This window comes from Malus sylvestris, chromosome 15 (genome assembly GCF_916048215.2).
Source record: "Malus sylvestris chromosome 15, drMalSylv7.2, whole genome shotgun sequence".
In the NCBI taxonomy this organism is placed as follows: domain Eukaryota; kingdom Viridiplantae; phylum Streptophyta; class Magnoliopsida; order Rosales; family Rosaceae; genus Malus; species Malus sylvestris.
Genome location: NC_062274.1, coordinates 5,286,935 through 5,309,869, shown reverse-complemented (window position 1 = coordinate 5,309,869; position 22,935 = coordinate 5,286,935). Strand labels below are relative to the sequence as shown.

The following is a 22,935-nucleotide window of genomic DNA, read 5'->3' as shown; positions in this document are numbered from 1 at the left end:
AAACTGCCATGTGCAAACTATCGCTCTACACGAAACCTCTCAACAACCTTGAGATTTTTATTTTCTTTTTCGCCAACACATCTTCAATTTGGATAAACAACGCTGTTGTCGTAGACTCAACCCATCGCGGAGCACCTTCAGATTGGATAAACAGCACTGCTTCGAGGCCGACTAATTATCTATCCAAGTCTCGGTCGAGAATGATTTTCAAATCCTTATTGGCAGAGGTCATCTCACTAGCCTTATCAGCGAAGTGAGGTGTTACAGATTACTGGGCTTGGCGCATTGAATGCCGGGTTGTTTTATAATTAGATATTCACAAGTAAGTTTTAGAGTTCGGCATTCTGATGGCCGAACCACATTCACCATCAAGACATACATCTTTTTTGAGTACTTGTGTCCGTATAGTTTGGTGTCAGTTCGGCGTGCTTATACTCTTACGAATATAATCCCCATGATTGAACCCGACACCGACGATCCGTGAACTTCGCAAGACTAGCAGCCTTGTCTTCAGGCTCTAGAACCCGAAGGCCGAGACATGTTCCTTCATAAGCCGCAGTTGCAAGATCAAGAAGTTAGCAGTGCGCTCAACGCAACATCAATAAATTTTACTCCCCGGCCAAGCTCGGTCATCAAGTTGGCATGCCCCGTACATAACTGAAGGATGTAGTTAGCTTATTAATTATTCGGCTTGCGCACCACGTAGGCTTGGTAGTTTTTAGGATCAGCAGAAGTTACAGAACCCAACTTGTCTCTATTTGAGTTTGAGCTTTCTCTTTTGTTTTGATATGTTCTGTAGGTTTTGTTTTGTATTCGATTTGGAAATGAAGGCAGTATTCGAGTACGTATTTTTATTTTAGGGAAAATTTGTAACAATTATTATGATCTTGTGTTTTGTGTTTACAGGGAAGATGGAACACATACTTTTCATATGCATCAAGGGGAGATTGAAGACAGACTTTTAATCATACTATGTGTTTGAATCAAGGGATGAAGTCTTTGATTAGATTTAGATTTGGAGAGAACATTTAGAGAACCTTATGTACTGAGGTGGATTTGTATGTATTCATTGTACTCCAATCATGTAACATTTGTATCTAATAAATTGAAGAATGTAACTTTAATATTAATTTGTTGGCAATAGTTCTTGTTTCTTCATTTGGGTTGGTGATAATATTAGTTTTGAATAATAATTTTCGAAGAACTGAAAAGAATTATAAATATACTTGACTTTGAAAATGTGAGAATACGTATCAAATAATTAATGGTGGAATGGAAATCGTTTCTCAATTAAAGCAATTTCCAAAATGCAATATGACAAATAAAAATGCGTTGTTATTAATAATCGCCCCTAAAGCTTTCAACATTTGCACCTAATTTTTTTTCCACGCCACACTTGCCTACATAGCATAATAACTATTAGGGGTAGAAATATGTACCCTTTCGTCTCTATTTATCAATAGCAACGTCTTTTTTAGGTGCAAATTTAATATCCACCCCTTCTTACTATTAGGTGAAGAAATCTTCATTTTTGCCCCTATTTTTAACTAATAGATGCAAATGTTCTAGCCTCTACTTGTTCTAAGTTTTGTAGTGTGTGCGGTTTTAAAGATCGGAGCATAGTATGCACCGTTGGATCCTTAGCCATTAAATCCTTGACCACACATCTAGCCGTTCATTCATCTAGTCCATTCAGAATTTTCACACTTTGTGACAAGTTAAAAATCGAAGTTAGTGGGGAAGGACAAACGCAAAAGAAGAGAAAGGTGCTTGCTTTATCAAAAACTAAGGTATGGTCCCAAAAAATTGTCCACAGAGAAAGAAAAGGGTGCTTTGCCTCTGTTACAATCGTAGAAGAACCTGCAAATTTAAGTCTTGAAGGCCTTTTGGCAATGTCACTTTCTAGGGACACCTTTTTCATGAGCCAAGTGCTTGGTAGGTAGGAAATGTCCCCTGTGCCCTAGTTGAGTGAGTGAGGTAAGGCAGACGGTTAGATGAACTCACCACCAATTATATATATATTGGAATTTAAAATTTGGTAACTTTTGTAAGTATCTATCGTTAAATTACTATTTATCTGTTAATGGAGACTTGGAGAGCTGCACTGGATGCAGCAAGTGGGAAGCAAAAGAAGTGTACCAAGTGGAACTAGCCACTAAGCATCTACTGTTTGATTTGGCTGTCCCAGTTATTCAAATCTCTCCTGCTTTTAGACGGCCATGGAGGCCTTGGGACATGATCTCAACTACCCGGCTCGTTGTACACTTTGGTGTATGCTTGCCGTCGAGTTTTACTTATAAAAAACAAATGGTTACAAGATGACGGATGGAATGATGCAAATTTGGAAGTGGTTGGAAACCAATATGGAACTGAGAATCTCTTTTTATTATCAATGGGGAGGGGCACTACTCAAAAAAGTCGTGGGGGATAAGGATGGAAAATACTCAAATGTTGCTTGGTTTACAGGGGGCGGTGGCAGTGGCACGGCACTTCAAAGCTCCACACCAAAATCCTAATATTTTACAATTCAGTATTTATTCACATGTTAAAAAATAAAATACAAAATGCTGAATCAGAGCAAATAGTAATCAAAAAGGGCTTTCACGAGCGCAAAAACGTGTGTAAGAAGACTTGCAACAATTAGGTTTAGGTGTTATTTTTCTTCTTAACAGCGTTTAAGTGGTTTTTCATTGTGAAAGAGAGTTTTGAGAGGAAATTTTGTGAGGAATCCTTTTTTTTTTTTTACAATAGTGGAAATTTTTTGATGGTACCTACTACTTTGGGTTGAGTAACCAATGATCATTTGGTCCATAGACATTAGGATTATTATTAGAGGTGCTTTAGTTCAAAACTTATGTACACAATTGTTGAATTTAGACTACGTTTGGATGACAAATTTGCAAGTACCAAGAGATTTAGATATGTAATTAGAATTGACTATAGATGACTTCAATTTTTTTTTAACAAATTAATGATATTATCTATACTAAAGGGGAGAGCAGTGGGTTAAGCCTCACAATGTGCCAATAATAATGTAATTCAAATTCACCTTTGGCGAAAATCGAACATAATACATCTTACTTACAAGTGAAGAAGAAAACCACTAAACTGTACTATAATACTAAGTGGCTACAAATGATTTATTCTAAGTAGTCATTTTATAAATCTCTCTAAATGCATTGCATCCACTCATTTCTTAATCCCTACCTCTAATCTTTTGTAGTTCATTTTTAATTATATTTAGCATAAGTTTGTTGGTAATGGCAAATCGCCCGTTCAAATGAAACAGAGAAAAGATGTATAGTCTGGAAAGGAAGCCCAACACGACTAGTCCATCACTTGTGGTAATTAGGCCCAAATAATCGTGATTCTAAACTTGGGCCGACACATCCAACGTAGCATCTGGGCCTATTTACGAAGGCATTGGGCCCCCTTGTAAAGAAGAAAGAAATACGACTACTAAGGTGTCCCGCAAAATCGAAGCAAAATGCTTCCTCCTTGTAATTCACGGACAATGCTATTCAATCACATGACATTGATTTCACTTTCTTTTTAAGGACACTACTAGACTAGACTCATGGGGTCCGTGTATAAACAATATCCATTTTGTTTTGTTTTGTTTTCTTCGGAGGTGGATTGTCTGCCCTCCCATTTCCATACTCTTTTCATCCTCTCCTGTTTTGTGTGGTCACGGTTAAACCACGTTAACATAAAACAGGAGGGGATGAGAAGAGTATGGAAATGGGAAGGCAGACAAACCACCTCCGTTTTCTTCTCATGTAGAAAGTGACATCTATCTGTATTTTTTTTCTCAGTCTCGTCTCACATAATTTAATAAATCAAACGAAAATAAAGATTATAAACAAATTAGAGTGCTGAAGAGAAAAAAACGAGAGTGTGAAAATCAACGATCAAATGATGAATGAACGTGAACAATACTCTTCCAAATTCTTAACTTTAATTGTAACATGCTTGTTTGCCTTCCTTCTTTAGTTTTACATAAAAAAAAAGTTTAGAATAAAGGTTTTTTTAGTTAAAATAGTATTTGAGATTGACATAACTTTTCACTTTAGTCTCTGAGATTTAAAATCCACATAAGTAGTCTCTGACATTGCTCACCATCAATCACTTTAATAAATCAAGTGATAAAATAATAAAATATAAGAAATCATATTATGCTATGTATGGTAACATGTGAATAGAACGACATTTGAGTATACCTTCTTGTTCGCTCAATTGTGATGAATGAATTCTCGTTGTACACGTATTTTAGTCAAAGTCAGCTCGTTTTCTTAATCATTATTTAAAACTTTAGGCAAATACTTCTTGAACTTGAAATTTTTAGTGATATGTATGTATAAAATAAATTGATGTTTTATTTGTGAGTATTTTAATTGTTACCATAATCGTTAATTTGATTTTACATATAAATTGACTAGACCGTCTTCAGAGCATTTAGATAATGATTTAAAATGAGATTAAAATCGAATTCTAAGTTTCAGGAGACAAAATAAAATTAAAATCGAGTCCTAGAAAATAAAATTGAACGAACTTAGTTTTAAAGATTAAATCACGATTTTTTATTTATAGGGATTAAAGTGAGATAAAATTAGCCTCTGGCTTTGAGAACTTACTTTCACGTGACTCTGAGCTTTTGGGTCCGACACCTGCTCCTCTCAGCTCTTACATGCTTTTGTCACCTTTCTGCCCCTTCTCTCTCTTATTCTCCATGACTTCTCTGTAAATTACATACCAGAGAGACGCAGTTACACTCTGTTTCTTCTACAATGCTCAGGAAATGGCAGCTCCTTTTACTTCTTCTCTCACTCTGCACCTCCACACTTACTTCCTCTAGGCCTTCCCTCGCTCATCCATCTCTCCCACCCGACGCTCTCGCGCTCCTCGCCTTCAAATCCAAAGCGGATTTACATGACGCCCTCCCCTTCTCTTCCAACGCCACCGCCGTCCAGTCCATCTGCCGCTGGACTGGCGTCCAATGCGCCGCCCGGTACAAAATAGTTCGCCTCGTAATCAAGTCCCAGAACCTCGGCGGCATTTTCGCGCCTGACACCCTGACTCGGTTGGACCAACTCAGAGTCCTGAGTCTGCAGAACAACTCGCTTACCGGACCGGTTCCCGACCTCGCTGGATTCACTAACCTCAAAACCCTCTTCCTCGACCACAACTCCTTCTCGGGTTCCTTCCCGCCATCGCTCTCCTCCCTCTACCTCCTCCGAACCCTCGATTTGTCGTACAACAACCTCACCGGATCATTACCCGCATTTCTAATCACCGATCTGGACCGGCTGTACTACCTTCGTCTCGAATGGAACCGGTTCACTGGACCGGTCCCGGCGCTAAACCAGTCCAACCTCCAGACCTTCAATGTCTCCGGAAACAACCTCACCGGTGCAATCCCTGTCACTCCGACTCTGCTCCGGTTCGGTGCATCCTCCTTCTCTTGGAACCCCTTCCTCTGCGGCGAGATTGTGAACAAAGAATGCAACGATACGACACCCTTTTTTGGTACTACTGAAGCCCACGGAGCCCCTCCGCCAGCGAAGGCGCTCGGGCAGAGCAGTGCAGAAGATATCCAGGGCGTTGAGTTGACTCAGCCTAGTCACAAAAAGCACAGAAGAACTGCCGTCATTATTGGGTTTTCCTCCGGCGTCTTCTTCCTGATCTGCTCCCTTCTCTGTTTCGCAATGGCGGTGAAGAAACAAAGGACACCCCAAACCCGCAAAACAGTTAATTCGGCGGGACCAACCGTAACGGAGGAAACAGCGGCGGCGGTCGTGGAAATAGAAGAGGAGCTGGAGCAGAAGGTGAAGAAGGCGCAGGGGATTCAAGTGGTGAAGAGCGGGAGCCTAATGTTCTGCGCGGGAGAGCCGCAGCTGTACTCGCTGGACCAGCTGATGCGGGCTTCGGCGGAGCTGCTGGGGAAGGGGACGATCGGGAAGACGTACAAGGCGGTGCTGGACATCCGCCTGATCGCGAGCGTAAAGAGGCTCGATGCCGGGAAGCTGGGTGGGACTAGCAGAGAGGTGTTCGAGCGGCACCTGGAGTCGGTGGGTGCGCTGAGACACCCGAATCTCGTGCCGCTAAGAGCATATTTTCAGGCGAAGGACGAGCGGCTGCTCGTCTACGATTACCAGCCTAACGGCAGCGTCTTCTCCCTCGTTCACGGTAATGTTTCAATCTTTCAGTTGAGCGAGCGAGCGAGTAGCGAGCTGGTTTGACTGCTGTTTGATTCTTTTGACTATTTTGTTGATTGAGAATTTGCAGAAAATTTTCTGCAGAAGTTACAATTTTTATATAAATAATGAGAAATTTTATTTGTAACGTATATATATTTTACTATTGACACATGTTGTATCACATTATGCTGGTTATATTGAAAAATTTCTCGGAAATTTGAGGGGAGGCAGATAGGAGGTTGACACGTAAGCATACTTAAATTTCACTTTCTTGAGAAATTTTTAGTTGTGATAAGAATACAAGTGGTACACGTGATTTAATAGGAATGGTGAGAAATTTTAATTTTTAAGTTATTAATATTTTAGCACATATATCCTACAATTTGTACAGTGACACGTTAGTGTACTGGTCACATTGAAAAATCTGTTCACTTTCTTTAAATACTACGTTTACGTACTTTTTGGGGTTATCATTAGAATTGGATTATTAGCACATGATTGATTGTACTATATTTGGTTCGGCGCCGAGAATCTTGCTTGTGATTAAGTGCAGGAATCTGCTTAATTAATTAACCTTAAACCGAGTCCCTAATATGATTAATGCGTTGCAGGGAAATCAACAAGGGCAAGGCCGCTGCACTGGACATCCTGCTTGAAAATAGCAGAGGACGTAGCACAAGGCCTCTCCTACATCCACCAAGCATGGAAGCTCGTCCACGGCAATCTCAAGTCCTCCAACGTCCTTCTTGGCTCCAACTTCGAAGCATGTCTCACCGACTACTGCCTCTCCGTTCTCGCCACCCCTACCCCAACGTCCGAAGCGGACCCCGATTCAACTGCGTACAAAGCCCCGGAGACTCGCACCAACTCATCAAACGATCACGATCATTATCGACAACGGCGGCAACCAACTCCAAAGTCCGATGTCTATGCATTCGGGGTTTTGTTGGTGGAGCTTCTCACGGGGAAGCCTCCATCGCAACACTTAGTCTTAGCGCCGGATGATACGATGGAATGGGTGAGATCTTTGAGGGAAGATGATTGTGACGATGGGCATGATAAGATGGCAATGCTGCTGGACGTGGCGATCGCTTGCAGTTCAACTTCGCCGGAGCAGAGACCGACCATGTGGCAGGTGTTGAAGATGTTACAGGAGATTAAAGAGGAGATGATATCATCCATGGAGGAGGTTGAAAGTGAATTGAGACGAACACACATGCTAGCTAGCTAGCTAGCTAACTATTTGTAGAAAAGAAATAGATTTATCACACATGATTATGATATATTAGTTATTAATGGTCACTTTTTTCTCTGCTACATTATTTGTGATCTTTTTCCATCCGTTCACTCTTGATGAACAGTGCTGGAGAAATTGCTTTTTAGTATATAAGATATGTTTGTTGGGGGTGATAAATTATTGTGGCTGTATTTCAGATCATTAAAAAACTGTCATGTGAGAAAGTTCAACACGTGACAGTGCTCGATTGGGATGAGATGCGGCCTTACAGAATAGGAATGTATAATTGCTTGTCCGGCGTGTCCTAATTTATAAGGTAATGATAAGGACAGTGAGCTGTGTGAAAGTAAAGACAGTGAGACGGCCTAACAAGGTGTAAATTCAAATGATGAAGAGCTATTAAAGTTGAGAGAAATTAGGTGGTGACATGAATGCAGCATATGATTGTGCTTTTTAACTGGTTACATTCTTGCTATTTTTTATAAGATTCATAACGTTACGTGGACTTCACAAGTGGTGGAGTGTGAAGGCCATCATGACTTCACAATCATATTCATAACGTCACCCCTCATGTTGTTATAATTATATCAACACCCATATAATGAAAAAAATGTAAAATCGTAACACTATGTGACGAGTTTTTCGGTGGATATAAATTCCTTCACACTCACAATTAAGTGGATCCGCCCAGTTCTACCCTGGTCCCACTCAACTCGTGTTGGATTTCACACTCGAATGTATATGGATATTAAGGAGGGTCCATCTGATGACAAAAATAAAAAAGATTGTTGAAAAATGTGTATTGGACTGGAAAACGTGACAGGCCCAAGAAGCCCAATAAATAAACAGGCCCATAAAGGAAGGATCTGAAATGAAAGCCCATAACAAGAAAAGATCACAAGCCTCTGCGAGAGAGATGGCTGAGGAAGCCGACACCTTTAACCTGAAGAAATTGCTAGAATCCTCCACTTTTCTTTCATCAAACATTTCCTCACCCAAAAAATATATAAATATTAGGACCAAATCCGAAATCGGCGTACGATTTCGAGATTAGAGAATGCCACCATGAACCATACGGACACGGAGATGATGGAGACGGCGGCGCCGTCCAACACCGGCCAAGGCGACGTCGTCAGGGACTTGCTCACATTGTCTCGCCAGCTCCTTAATCAAGGCAAGCCTTCCCAGGCCCTTCAAGCGGTAATCTTCAACTTCATCATTTTTTATGTATTAAATTTTTATAATTTATCAGCTTCCTCCAATTTTCCTTCTGTTTGATTCGCATCGTCCATGGAATTGAGTAAAACTTAATTCTCATTAATGCGATTTGAATGTTAGGGTTTATACTGTCTTGCCTGCCAATTTTGTACTGATTTCTTCTTTTTGTTTTTTCTTTCAAGAAAATGATTGGATTCATGCCTGAATGTGTAAAGAGAACATTACTAGTTATAGCGTGTATAAATTTGGAGCAAAAGGAGATTGTATGTTAGCATATATAGGATTTCAAAGCTGAACACGAACGATTGGCGTAAGTTGTTGGATGAGGAAAGATAATGATTTACTTGTTAATTGTCTAGTAGGAGTAGACGAGTAGTTAACTGTTGACAGAAAGGTAGTGTTGGCCGGTGGTTATGGCGTTTGGGGTTGTGATTTTGGAGATCACCAAGCACCGCCTTAGAGGGAGCTTCGTAGTGAGAGACTTGTCTAGATGTTGGTACCTCGTATGTGTGTCTGATGAATGTATGTAGATGCTCCTTCGGTCAAGTTAAATGTCAAAGCATGGAGCTACTACGAGTACGAACAGATAACATATTTATGTTGTTAGAAGTTTTAAGAATCAAGTGAAGTGTGTCCATGGAGAACCTTCATCGCATGCTAATTTCGTTTTTGGAACAGGTTGTTATGGCAATGAGAACAAGGGGTGGGGAGGAGGCTGTATTTCAGTCCTTACATCGTGCTCGTGAGCTGTACAGAAGTAGATTGCAAGAAAGCGCTGCTGCTGATCAACTAGCTTCTTTGTTTGCAGAGTGTGCAATTGCCGAAGCTCATCCTTGGAAGACTGAACCAGAAGCAGCAGGTAACGTGGGTGGTCCGTCAGTTGGTCCTGGACCTGATGATCAAGGAAGTTCCATACTGGCAGAAACTGGCAGGATGCAGGTTGTGTTGGATGCATTTTCAGATGGGAGTAGCTTCATTTGTTTACAGTGTGGAGGTCTAGTTAGCAATCACCGCAAAGACGAGCACTACACATACTGGTGTTGCCAAACTTGACGTACGGATACAAGCCCACTTCTACAATGCTGCTCGCATCGCATGTGATTCTGTACTATTATTCAACTTCTGTGAGCCTCCGATGGAGTAGGTACTACTGATCCCAGCTCTTCTCAAATGGTCCGCGTTGTTAGATATTGACTATCAGCAAACAAAACATATGCATATTATGGTTCGGTTCAGGTTGTCCAGATTGTGTATCGGTTGGTTTGGAATGTATCGATAAAATACCTTATCTTGTATTAGTTAGTTTAGAATCTTGTAATACCTTGTAGTAATCAAATTTTTTTCACAAGAAAATACGCCAACGTGGTTCAACTTTCTTTTTGGGTACAGATGGTGTTCTGATCAAGGTCTCTATGGATAGTTAGTAACATCGCTCGTGAGAAAAACGTGGGTAGTGACACTCTGACTCACGGATCCATAGGGGCATCTCTCACAAAAACATGAACTCTCTCTGTATCTTGATCCCATCCGATCTGACCTGTGCTGATCGTACCCGGTGAGAGAGCTGCCTTACCGAACTTTTCTTGTTGCTTAGGCTTAGGTGGCTACGTCGAACCGAAGAATGATTTCATACGTATATGTCGTACAAGGGAAGGATTTATTACAGATAGGCATACAAGAAGCAATCTCTCCAATGGAATGACTATAATGTTTACACTAGGAAAAAAAATATTCTACAAAAGAATTCCCCTTTCGTCGAAAACTTTGATGCAACAAAAAACGCTACACACAAACGACATTCTAAAAAAGAACGACGAAGAGAGCCTTTTATACATATTTCTGTAACTTTGAAGGATTTTTCCTCTCAAGTTGTGTTATTAACAGAAATGTACTACAACATTACACGGCTCGATTTCTCCCTTCACCAGTATATCACCACTTGCAGTCTTGCACCATTGGTGTCATCTTCTAGCTACATAGTATATCATCGGCAGCATCAACACGAATTTACAATATGCTCCGAGCGCAGTAACCATTGCAAAACTTTCAATAAAAACCCATGCTTCCCAAAATGATCTCCATGACAGTAGCACAGATCCTCAACAACTACTTATAGCACACTGCATTATTCAAAACAGTCGAAGTAGGTTAATCGCTGTGCTAAGCTATCTTGTTGAACAAGTTATTTCGATAGATATGAGATTCTCAATCATAATTTTTGTGACTTTATAGTACCTGTACTTGATTCTTGGGTTCCCTATGCTATGCGTTGGGATGATGCTTATAGGTCAAAGATGAAATTTGGGCAACAATAGGCAGATGACTGCAGAACATTACATCACGATTGACCTTGTAAGCGAGGTTTGGTCCTGATGATTGTTTCATCGCTGTGCCTAATCCATTCCGAGAGTCTCCAAGGCTTCTGCCATTTCCATTTGAATTGTACTAACCACTGGTGATGACTCCTCTTCCACCTCCATAGCTTCCCAGCTTGCCCTATAACTGCTAGTTTTTTTGTTGGCAAATGCCCGATGGGTACCATCTGCAATAACAGAAAATCGCACTTTCTTAGCCGAAAACAGAAAACAAGTAACAACTCTGCAATTGAAAGGAGGATGAAATTGACCTTTCGTGTCTTATCTATGAAAGCTATCGATTCTCTGACTGAGCCGCTGGCGATGCCTGCTGTATATTTCAGCTGTTTTTGTGCTGGCACGGAGATTGGGGACAAGGGACCATTCGTGTCATCAGCAAAGTGTTTCAGTGGATTCTGTGAGTTCTCCTGATCATGGCCAGCCTAAAAGTAACAAAGATACACACAAAAAATCATTCACATACGTTAGCCAAGGTTAAGAAGAGTACAAGAAGAAATGTTACGCAATAACTAATATTGTCACCGAGGCAGATGTTGCCAATGCAGCTGCAACAGCTTGCTCTCTCACTTTTAGTTCCTTCTCAACTTCCTTTCTTCGTGTCTCACTCTGCCGCAACAAACCTACGAGTTCTTTGAGATGCTCTTTCATTTCATCGATTTCCATTTCTTTCTCCCACAACTGGCACCTGTCGGCATGTGGAATGATATTTAGAATTTCATAACAAAAAAGGTAAAATAAAACCAGGCCAGACTGATACATCGATATTCGTATTGCATCTGCAAGGAAACAAAGGTTAAATAAAATCATTCAGAACACATGGAAACACCTTGTATCTGCAAGAGAATTGAACATATATTGAAGCAAGTTCTTTGCATCTGCCATTGAGCGCAATTGGGTCCAACGTCCACGGTTAGTAAAGGCACGCTCCCGTTCTTCTGCCTCTGAAAGTTGTGATGCCATTGCTACTATTGAGTTTGATGTTATGCTAAGCATGTTCTCAAGTGAAGATATTCTGGCCATTCGTGCATTAGGTGACATGGAGGATGCTCTGAACAAACAAAATATATAAATAAACCACCAGAGAGAGAGATTTAAAATTTTTAGTGTTCTATATGTTTCATGCTAACCATTACATCAGATTGCAAACTGTAAAATGTGGAAGAAGACAGAATTATGTATACATAATTGTTTAACATCAAACATACCGGGCAAAGCCATTCTTTCCTCTTGGAGGACTAAGGCCCTTCGAAGCAAATTCGTTTAATTGTTTCAGCATGGCCAACTCTTCTGCCAGTGCAGCTCGTCTGGATATCACAAGCTTTTAATAACTAAAATCTCCAAAAATATATCTGATACATGCAAGTATTAAACGAACATATATTTTTATTCTTACACTTGACTTTGTTTCTCATATTCATGACGAACTTCATGCACATTCACCATAACTTCAAGCTCATGATCAAGCCACCGTTGTAAGGATTTCTCGTTGCCCTAGTGGTGCAACTTGAGTTAGAAGGATTCAAAATCCAAAGGGAACAACAGAAAACATATGGAAAGAAGAGGAATCAAAGAGCATTACCTGTACATGTGTCCCGTTTCCATTGGCAACAACTGGTAAAAGTTTACACAATTAGAAAGTTTAACAATAAAGGAGAAGACCTGTGCTGTGAAGTGGATGCGTGAAGACCCTATGTTATAAAGATGGCATTTCTTCCCATATGAGGTAATTTTAGAACTTGGGTGATTACATATGAAGGTGAATTTCATCTTTCAATACCTCCTTGGAGATAACGAATGCAATTATGAATGCAACGAGTGTCCAGGACTGCACCATAAAAAGCATACCTGAGTTGTCACGAGCAGAAGATTTACGAGCTTCTAGCAATTCTTTCAGCCTCTTGGTAGCCATTGCAGCCTCTTCAGTCTTTCTTTGAAGAACCTGAAAGAATGGACAGTGATTAATTCAACTACCATAATACTATGTCGCGTACCATGGAGCTTGTAATGAAGGCAGCAATTAGGATAATATTCCCAAATTAGGTTTTGTATTAATAAGGGAAATAAGCAACTGAGATATACTCACCATTTTCTGCCGTTGATTTAACGCTTGCAGCTTATGCCTTTCATATTCATTTCTCCTGCCTTCTTTCCGTAACTATTATAGCAAACATAAATCAAAGTAGGGAGCAATAATTAATAGAGGAAATCCAATTCAGACGAAATAATTAAAACATCGTCATACCCATTTCCACCCTCTACTGTTTTATGCATATACTACCTAATAAGCAAATATACAGGTAATTAGGCTCTAAATCCTACTGCAATTTCCAATTTGCACTCGCTCCATCCGATAGATTAGTACAGAGTAATAATTCATAGACTATATACTTTTACATAAAATGGCAGGAGCTTCAGTTCCATTTAACTTTAAAAGTTCAGAGAAAAAGAAAAGGAAATGAAGAAAGCAAATACCTGCAGCAATTCCTTCTCTCGGGAGGCTTTCCACTGCCGAAATTGTTCTGCCTCTTGTTTTATCCTTTGTTGCAATTGAACCTATTATTGAATAAATATGTAAACTATATCAGTAGATGCAGAGAAAATATTAGCCTTAATAGGAAAAAAAAGTACGAGTAATGAGTCGAAACCTTTTGTGCTTTTATAGACTGGATTTCATCTTGCAGCCGCTTTGCTGCTTCATCACTTTTTTGTTTTTGCTTCAAAAGTTGAACCTGGCTTTCTTGTTTCTTCTTAAGATCCGAAATCTGGTATAAAAACATTGAACAAGATGCCACAATTGGATTACAACGAAGTCCAATGCTTGTCCAAAAGAAACAGCGATCTAGTAGTAAGAAATATGGTTACCTGTCCCTCAAGTGCCTTTAACTTCTGGTTATGAACATCTTGCAACTTTTGTGTTTGTCCATCACCAGCAGAAAGATTTTCAACTTCACCCAGCAATCGGTCCCTCTCTTGCTGCAGCATGAAACAAGGACAAACTTGAATATCAGTTCTCTCCAGAATAAGACCATCAAGTATAGAGGTTTTAAGTGAACCTGCACAGTTCTTTTCTCATCTTCTAGTTCCAAAATTTTCTTTCCAAAATGCTGCTTGAGTGCCAGAGTGTCGGACCCTTCAAAAAATTTCATCTCCGACTGTACAAGCGTTAAATGCAAAGTTACACATAAACTCTGTGATGACATTAATGTGATTTTGATTTAACACAGAACAATATACATACGCAAATGATACCTCTTTTTGCTGTAGACGTTTATTCAATTCATGCAACTCTTTGTCCATGGTATTTTGCAGAAGGTTGTGCTCCCATTCTTTTGCTACTTCTTCATCAATTTCCTGGGAATCACCTGCTAAAATAGGAAATTGTACCATATGTAAAATAGCTCCACTTTAATGAACTTCCCCAACACTATCGATGCACATGAGCTATAGCTTATTTGCGAAAACAATAACAAAATTTACGTAGTTGCAGATGATTTAATTGTGAGAAGAAAATGTTGTCGACAGAGTCCTAAACCCGAGATAAGCAATACCTGTTATCGCATCGCCCATTTGATAGTCAGCCGGTTCTAAACTTTGCAAACCCCTTTTTAGACCATCGCTTTTGACCGAGCAGGGGCTATCATCCTGCAAAATGAAGTTTTAGATCTGCAAATCTATCTTTCAAGCTGATCATACATGGTTTACAATAAGAAACCAAGACAAGTTACAAGTCAAAATCATATATATAAGTACTTGAAAGAAACAAGATGAAAGAATAGCGTCAATCTCTACTAGAGCATGTAACACATACTTGAGAAGCTCTTTCACATGGCTCTACACCATTGCATCTACTGCGATATTCATGAAGTTCCCGACAAAGATCCTCATTAGCAGCTTCAAGCCAAGTAATTCTTTCCTTGAGAACCTAGATAATTAGTAAAATCACTTAGAAAATGATATATTCATACCTAAAAATGTGAAAGAAAATGACAATTACATCTATTCCAGTTAAAAAAATTAGTCGCAGTTTTATCATTTGAGGTTTTTCTTTAATGAAGCTATACTTGGTCACAGTTTTATCATTTGGGGTTTTTCTTTAATGGAGCTATACAATAGTACAGCTGGGGTAACTCTGACCGTCAATGGAAGAAATCAGACATAACGCTTCACTGAAATCATACCTGTACTTCATCAGAAGAAGATCCTCCTCCACGTGAATAAAGTTCAGCTTGCAAAAACTCTAGCTGTTGGCGCATCTTTAACATCTCATTGGACATGGGATCTCTATTTACCTGTTACAACAAATCAGAAAAGCCACATAAATGACACTGTTACAAAAGGTAGAAATTCTGTACCTAGTATCTACAATGGTAACGACTCCGAATGAAAACCATGGACAAGCTTCATTCTGAACAACTTACGATAGGCTTATTTTGGATATTGCGAGCACGATTTGCATACTTTAAAGTGTTCAGGGTTTCTTCAGCATTGATATCAGCAGGACTGATGCAGGCTGTGTGACATAAGGGAAAACACGGCAGTATCATGTATCATGTATCATGCGGACAGATGGATAACATAATCAGCAGATAGGTGCTTGTAACATCCCTTCCACTGTCATTAAGCAAAACTAAACTTTCTAACCTAATAAAGTTACCTATCATAACAGTTCGACTGTTACCACCAAGCGAATCCTGCAAAAATCATTATATTTAGTGTAAACTTAAAATATAAAGGTCGTACCCAGTGCACAAGGCTCCCGCTTTACGCAGGGTCTGAGAGAGGTGAATGTCGGCTAGCCTTACCCCCATTTATGGAGAGGCTGCTCCCAAGTCTCGAACCCGAGACCTACCGCTCATGGGCGAAGGCACTTGCCATCGCACCAAGTGCGACCTCTAGTATAAACTTAAAATATAATTTAAAAAAAAAAAAAAGTTTATAGGAGCTTCATGGACATATTATTTAGTATAAATTTAGTCAAGAACATTTTGTCAAACACTTTACCACAAAGTTCTACAAATTCTAGAATGGAACCAAACCTGCAGAAGCCGAGTAAGTTTACTATCTCGATAAGGCACATGAAGACCTTCTTTGCGCTTCTTCTCATCACCAAGTGCACTGATAACATTCCCAAGGGCAAGAAGACCCTTATTAATATGAACTCCTGTTTAATAGAAAAGAACATTCACATGAAAATGTATAACAGAAATACACTTTAGATACAAAAAGTGATAAAAGAATAGTATTTACCTTCCTTAAAACGCATGCCATCGGAACCTGTCCTCTTGGCTCGCTCAGACCCAGCAAGATCTACTAAATGCAACTTGGCGCATAGATATTCTTCATTCATACTCTCATTAAGACCGTTGTTTTCATTGCATGCCGAGTTGACTTTATGCATTTGCTCTAATGTAATGGTGAAGATGGCATGTGAGCGACTGTAAACATAAAAAGAAAAGGCACAAGTCATTAATTGAAACCAGTGGCACATACTGAATGTATTTTAAGTTTATAAAAACTTATTTTGGAAAGGACCAACTCTTTCTCAAGAAATAGAAGGCAAAAATATTGTCTTTACACATTTAATAAAAATTTCAGATAAAAAAGGTAAGTCTTTTAGCTCAGCTAAGAACTACTACCAGTTGATGTACATTCCCCAAAAGCTTTAGTCAACTAGTTTAAGCCATTGTGGTAGCAAAAAATCACCGGATTCAGGAGAAATACATAAAACTTTATTGAAAAGGAAGGTGCATAATTTACCTTGATTGATTGTTCATATTTGTACTCCCTGTTGCTCTGCTCAACGATCCTTGTTCCAGGCAAGCAGCCATTTCCTTTAGTGTACTTACACTGAGTTCAGTGGACCCTGCCAGTGTAATAACACCATTTGATGATTCTCGAATTTGTATTGGTGGCTTTCCAGGGGATGCTACTTTCACCATATGCCCGTTGGCACCTTCTTTTGCACCTTCTGGTTTGCTCAAAAAACTAGGATCGAGCAAGTCTCGTACTTCTTCTTTTAGAATCTGCGCATCAAAGTCTCTTAGTTAGATTTCAATAATGCAACGCAGCTACGTAATAGTCCAAAAGCTTGTAAAATCTTCTAACAAGATTGAGAATATAACACACTTTGACAAACCTCAATAAAAGATACATGCAACTGGAATTCAGTTTGATGCTTCAAATTTTCAATTTTGCCGAACAATACATTCATAACTTGCGGGATAATTCCTGATTGGCAACCATCTCTAAAACCAGTGCCCATGGTATACGTTTTTCCAGAACCCGTCTGCAGTAGAATTAAGAGGTTAACACAAACGACAGTAAATTGCAAGGTAAGCCTATATAAAAACAGTAAACTGCAAGACATGCAATCTCGGCTCTCCAAGAAAAATGTAACTACCTGACCATACGCTAGGACAGTAGCATTATATCCGTGAAACAAACCATCCACCAGCGGAGCTATACGTTCTTCAAACATTGCAGATGAGGGGGAACCGGTACTCCCATAGACATTATCAAAAGTAAACGAATGCGTCCCAATTTGTACCTGCACCATTGTCACAATCAGCTCGTAGATTAAACATAAATACTCGTGCTTTTGGTCCGTTGCACGCATCAGCATTGCTCAAGGTGTTAAGAACCTTGAAACTTTAAGTAATCCCAGAGTACATAAGATTGAACACCAACAAATGTTATAGGCACCACACATTCCAAATACGAAATGAGAGAAAAAAGTATTTCATTTAATTTTATAAAAGGGTCCCTTTTTGTTCGTAAATAATTAAAACTACAGAAAATCTGCCAAAATGTTAGCAAAACCAAAGAAAGAAAGTTTGATTTCCAGGAAAAGTCACGAGTTTTCGGGATTGAAATAAAAGCAAATGCGGCCATGAGGCCCATGACTCATTAGCTTCCCTCCCAATGTCGGCCAATCAATAATTCCCAGTTCTAAGTTGACTCGACAGTGTGCTTGAATCTCCATCCCGTAGTTTAGATTAAATTAGAACATCCCTCAAATCAAATAATTCCCCGTTCTTCAAATTCTGGAACTCAATAAATTACACAAATTTAAGATGAATTCTGATCCGAAATCAGATTGACAAGTGAAGCATGCAATCCTGATGCTCACTAAGTAAGCACATTTGGATCTAGATCTCCCAAAAGTTCGATTCTTCGAATTCGGTTAGTTAATCTAGAACACAACTATACCTAGAGAGATAGAGATAGAGACACAGAAAGAGAATGCGGTAGAATCAATGGCTGAGAGTGAGATTGCGGAGGGTGTACCTGAGGCTTCCCAGGGACGACAGTGACGCAATCTTTACACCCCTGAAGCTTCTCGTCTCCGATGAGCGGCCGGATGTGAACCGCCACTTTGACGCAGCAGTCCTCCCCTGCTGCTTCCATTGCTACAGGGGAAGATAGCCAGATAGCTAGAGAGAGAAAGACAGACAGAGGAGAGAGAGACAGAGATGGAGAATTCAATACAAAAAAAAGGAGCAGAGAGAGAGGTATCAAACCGTTCTCATTTTCTGAGTAATCGGGAAAGTTAAATGACAACTACACATGAGCCAGAAAAAAAAAATGAAAAAGAAAAGAAGAGAGAGAGTGTAGAGAGAAAGCTGAGCAGCTCAGCTGGTTGTGAGGAGGAAGGAGCGTTGGAGAGAGAAAGTAAAAATACTGTAAGAAAGGAGAGGGAAGGGTAGTTGGGGAAATGAGCGGGTAACTGCTTGCTGGGACAACCACCCGTGTCATTTTTTTTTTAGAGTGCATCGTTGTTCATCATCATTTAGTGTGGTGTATACTCATCATTTTATTTATCACTGTTAGATGAATTTGAATTTTAAGATTTGTTCCTATTTAGTACACGAATCTTGAAATTCAAACTTACGTAACGATGATAAATGGTGGTGAGCAAAATACTTCCATTTTTCTTTGCGCTACACTACTCTCACAGTTCCCCTCTGAAATCTTTTGTGCCGCTCTTTCCCAAAATGCCGCTTCTCCTGCTTTCGCAATTGCAACGGTCCCTCGTCGCACACCCTTCCCGCAAGGGAGTGTGTGTCCCGGTGTGATTTCTCACTTTGCCCTTTTGGACGGAAAGAATAGTCCCACACAAATTAGACACAGCCAGCTGGTGATCTCCCACATCACATGGCCTTTTAGAGTCCATAACCCTGCTGGGCCCCACACTCTCTCCAGTCATAGACTCCGCTGATGATGGTCCCACGTTTTACAGATTTTGTGGCAGTTAATAGAAGAAGAAAAAACTCATATTTTTCTAGTTTGCCACTTCAATGTATCATGTTCCGGTGTGACTTCTTGAAAACAACAGCTCATCTTGTCCTCTTCATACTCGGATTTCTTTGAATCAAAACATCTCTTTGTCATCTTATATTTTAACGTTAATTTTATTACTAATATTGTAAGATATGTGTCAAAAACATGAGGTGTCAAAAAGTACATAGAAAGCCCCACTTTTAAAATAGTACCCTTAACATTTCTTAACCCGAGGTTCTGTAATCGAATCTTCTTCTTTATCAACATTCATATGACAAGAGTTACAAAAACGAGAAGAGAGGTACTGGTGTTCGAGTCTTCTTCATTTTCAATGTTCTATTCTTTTTTTCTTTTTTTAATATTTCATGAGACGAGAGATACAAAAACGAGATATTATGAAGATCACACTGGTTTGCATACGATTTTTTCTCGACCTTAGTTTTACTGTTAACTACATATAGCATTAGCACGGCTGTGCTCGAACAGGTTCAGCAGCCCAAAGTCTAGTGAATAATGATGCACATTGTTGATTTTTTATGGTTTTAAAGAACTTTTACAAAGTAGATGAGAAGGGGCCATCAATGGCATCAAAAGTGAGAGGTATTGAAGGTTTGCATTCCGATTTTGATGGTAGGTGCTGATTTTATCAACGGTATGTTTTAAAATGCGGATTTGTCGTTAATACATAATTGATGTTAGGTTTTGGACATGATTTTCAATATTAGAATTTAAGGCTCAACTTATATCGATACTAAGGATGATGACTCATAAGTTATCATTATATGATCAATTAACTTCACTTCACTTTTTCTAAAACGCAATTAATTTTATTGGAAAAAAAAACTGAGATTGTGATATCTGTATTATTGAGTTAAATTAATCAAATCAAAGACCAAATATGGGAAATTGGGATCAAAATATCCGATACACACGCATACAAAACATAAATAGTGTATAGACAAAGGAGGTCAGCTACATTATCCTACACAGAAATCCATGGCACCACCACCGTACCTGCAGCGTGCCAAACCTTTTTTTGGTGGGCCAAAGCTGATATATAATGTCATTTTTCCATTTTTGTGGGAATTGCACGACGGAAGTTTGGACACAAATAAGTACACTCCCTTGGCACAGTGTGGACATATACTTCTGCTAAATTATTAGTCCGTATTATTGGTTGGGTTGTCACGATTCTGATAGGTCTAGGTAAGACATTCTTTGTTTTTGAAACTATTTCTGGATTTATGAGAAACAACTTAATACGATCAAAAATATTTCTTGTTAGGAAGAAAAACTCAAAATACTTATGAATTATAGCAGCGTGTTTTGTTTTTTGTTTTTTATTTCATTTTTTTATAATAATAATGTGTAAGCACCTAATAGAGTTCTTAGTATATTAATATAATTCAGCACTTTGCAGCAGCAGCATCGGTGCTTTTTTCTGAAGTGGTAGACTGCAAGTTAAGCAAAAGCAGTTGTTTCTGCAGTTCTACAACTTCTGCTTTAGTGAGAATGAAGGAAAGCATGGAAAAAAAAAGCTGATAAAATGATCACCACAACACACAAGTTTGAAGTTTCCTGTATCTGTCCAAACCTAACTTCCCAATGATTCAATTTTCTGAATTCGACCGTTGGGTTTGGATGCAGACCAAGCAACTAGAACAAGGTCCCACTAATACAGTTTGTTGATTAACCGTGGTGATCTTAATCTCAATGTTCCTACCAGTAAATCATCTTAATCGACATCAAAAAAATGGATTAAGGCAGCTTAATTACCTTACTATATAACGGATTTGAAGTCTAAACAACTTTGCTTTTGATGGATAATGACATTTTGATTACTAAGGCAGGGAACTTGAGGTAACAAAAACTCTTAACACGTTCGTATTGAACTCACCTGCCGATTTGGGAATGACTCTGTAGATGAAACATGATGTGTTACTTACATTTAAACAAGGCACCTAACATGGCATCCCCATCAAAACGAATGTACTCTTAAGTTTCCAACCCTAGCAATTTCAACGCCAAGCTAACTAAGCTTCCCTCCGGAAGAGATTTCGACCAACAAAAAGCACTAAAAGCATTATGACCAACAGTTGCAAGAGCATCAGCAACAAAATCCGCCTCCCTATAGATATGAGAGAAAATAATGAAATGAAAAATTGGTCAGTCACACGGTTGGGGAAACTAAACACATTTTTTAAATATTTGAGGAAGACCTAGGAAGACTTTAAAAGAGACTCTAAGAAAAGACATGAAATACTTGGGGTTAACTGAAGACTTGGCGTAAAACTAAGTGCAATGTCGTTCTATGATTCATACAGCCCACCCTACTAAGTGAGATAAAACTTTGTTGTTGTTGTTGTATATGCTTCATAGGTTGCAGCAGCCTAATTTTGCAGTGTGCGTTTCTTTATTATATTCCCATCCTTCTCACCCCTCACCTTTTTCCTTGTGCTTTTCTACCATGTGGATGTGGGAGCTTTTGCATCACATGCTTCCACCACCTTTAACATCCCACCCTGTTATTCCCAATCCTCCTTTTTTTCATCCCAATCTCCCCAATTTTTTGATCCTCAGAGGTCACAAACAATCCTCCTCTCTTTTAATTTACAAAACCATTGACCCCAAATAATTAAACAGATTTGGGACTACCTTACGCAGTCTAATCAGTGAGTTGTTAGTCACTAAACAGTGAGATTAAGTACAATTATGGTTTCATTTATGGGAGATTGATATGATTCCCAAATTAAACAATTATTAGTGTGGCCCTCCCGTCTTCCCAAAGTGAATATGCAAATCCTAGTTGTGCTTTGTATTCCCATCATATTTTGTCTTGGATTAAACTTGCAATTTCATGCCCTCTAAAGGCATTTGGGACTTGGGAGTGGAGGAGGAGACAAAGCATGTGGAGCTCTGCATTTTTTTCATCATTTGCTTTATATCGAATTCTGGTGTTAATTAGTACGGGATAGCACTATGCAACTATTTTTAAGTGGCTTTTGGGATTATGGCCAAATCCTCTTCACTGGTTTCCATTCACATTCAAATCTTAATGATTGGTCATGCAATTTTATTACTTTTTTTCTTTCTTGGACGTGTAAAAATTGCACGACTGGTACGTATTAATCAGTAATTTAGCACCTGCACATTACGACAAGCGTAAAGATTTTTATCACAAAAGCATTTGGGATCTTTGTATTATTCAACATAGTTTGCTCTAACTTGTAAGGCAATAGAAATTTAATCTTGTGAAAGGTTTGTTGCTTAATAAATTAAGAATATTTAAGTATTGAGTTCGATTCTCAATTTCCCAATATCACTAAATAGCGTTTCTCCGTTGCGCGCATGTGTTGTGGTCATCAAGTGCACATGCCCTAAAACAATCAAATCTCAGCCATTTATTCTCATAGCTTGAAAACAGCGAATGTGATGAGTTCGGCATGCAAGGTGGGGAACCCATACGGAGGGGAGAAAATTCCCTTCACTAGGAAATTAGGAATTGTGGTCCATTTTGTTGCCATATCTTCTTGATGCCATAAGTTTCCAAAGTCAATTGTTTTCAAAGGTGCCATGGGCCAAGGCATGGAAAGAGAAAGCAGAAACTAGTAAAGTTGTAAATGGAGGC

General features: G+C 39.2%; 3 protein-coding genes across 4 annotated transcripts; 2 read left to right on the top strand and 1 right to left on the bottom strand.

Annotated features, from left to right (window-relative positions):
• The first annotated feature begins 4,665 nt into the window (after nt 1-4,665).
• Nucleotides 4,666-7,514, top strand: LOC126601363 (probable inactive receptor kinase At5g67200). Its single transcript, XM_050268065.1, has 2 exons — nt 4,666-6,186; nt 6,809-7,514. The coding sequence occupies exons 1-2, from the start codon at nt 4,788-4,790 to the stop codon at nt 7,426-7,428; spliced, it is 2,019 nt and encodes a 672-aa protein (XP_050124022.1). The 5' UTR covers nt 4,666-4,787; the 3' UTR covers nt 7,429-7,514.
• Nucleotides 7,515-8,349: 835 nt separating this feature from the next.
• Nucleotides 8,350-10,005, top strand: LOC126605476 (uncharacterized). Its single transcript, XM_050272886.1, has 2 exons — nt 8,350-8,634; nt 9,331-10,005. Exons 1-2 carry the CDS (start codon nt 8,500-8,502, stop codon nt 9,703-9,705), a joined length of 510 nt encoding a protein of 169 aa, XP_050128843.1. The 5' UTR covers nt 8,350-8,499; the 3' UTR covers nt 9,706-10,005.
• Nucleotides 10,006-10,325: 320 nt separating this feature from the next.
• Nucleotides 10,326-18,675, bottom strand: LOC126605468 (kinesin-like protein KIN-4A). Of its 2 annotated transcripts, none has more exons than XM_050272875.1 (26): nt 18,315-18,675; nt 17,428-17,574; nt 17,164-17,313; nt 16,785-17,050; nt 16,275-16,462; nt 16,064-16,188; nt 15,682-15,718; nt 15,446-15,537; nt 15,206-15,316; nt 14,836-14,949; nt 14,576-14,669; nt 14,277-14,392; nt 14,081-14,179; nt 13,890-14,000; nt 13,673-13,789; nt 13,500-13,580; nt 13,111-13,182; nt 12,873-12,966; nt 12,607-12,638; nt 12,421-12,518; nt 12,233-12,331; nt 11,854-12,075; nt 11,550-11,712; nt 11,279-11,449; nt 10,888-11,194; nt 10,326-10,772 (listed from the first exon to the last, which is right to left on the bottom strand). In XM_050272875.1, the coding sequence occupies exons 1-25, from the start codon at nt 18,432-18,434 to the stop codon at nt 10,991-10,993; spliced, it is 3,123 nt and encodes a 1,040-aa protein (XP_050128832.1). In that variant the 5' UTR covers nt 18,435-18,675; the 3' UTR covers nt 10,326-10,772; nt 10,888-10,990. The 2 variants fall into 2 exon arrangements, with proteins under 2 accessions (XP_050128832.1, XP_050128833.1); XM_050272876.1 differs by having other exon boundaries at nt 14,277-14,389.
• Between the last annotated feature and the right edge of the window lie 4,260 nt (nt 18,676-22,935).

Excerpts from the sequence above, each read along its gene's own strand:
- LOC126605468 (XM_050272875.1), bottom strand. The coding sequence starts at position 18,434 with ATGGAAGCAGCAGGGGAGGACTGCTGCGTCAAAGTGGCGGTTCACATC. Across the intron at positions 14,180-14,276 it reads AACGTCTACAGCAAAAAGAG|TCGGAGATGAAATTTTTTGA; the intron begins GTATCATTTGCG and ends ACGCTTGTACAG. Across the intron at positions 11,195-11,278 it reads TCATAGATAAGACACGAAAG|ATGGTACCCATCGGGCATTT; the intron begins GTCAATTTCATC and ends CTGTTATTGCAG.
- LOC126601363 (XM_050268065.1), top strand. The coding sequence starts at position 4,788 with ATGCTCAGGAAATGGCAGCTCCTTTTACTTCTTCTCTCACTCTGCACC. Across the intron at positions 6,187-6,808 it reads CGTCTTCTCCCTCGTTCACG|GGAAATCAACAAGGGCAAGG; the intron begins GTAATGTTTCAA and ends AATGCGTTGCAG.
- LOC126605476 (XM_050272886.1), top strand. The coding sequence starts at position 8,500 with ATGAACCATACGGACACGGAGATGATGGAGACGGCGGCGCCGTCCAAC. Across the intron at positions 8,635-9,330 it reads CTTCCCAGGCCCTTCAAGCG|GTTGTTATGGCAATGAGAAC; the intron begins GTAATCTTCAAC and ends TTTTTGGAACAG.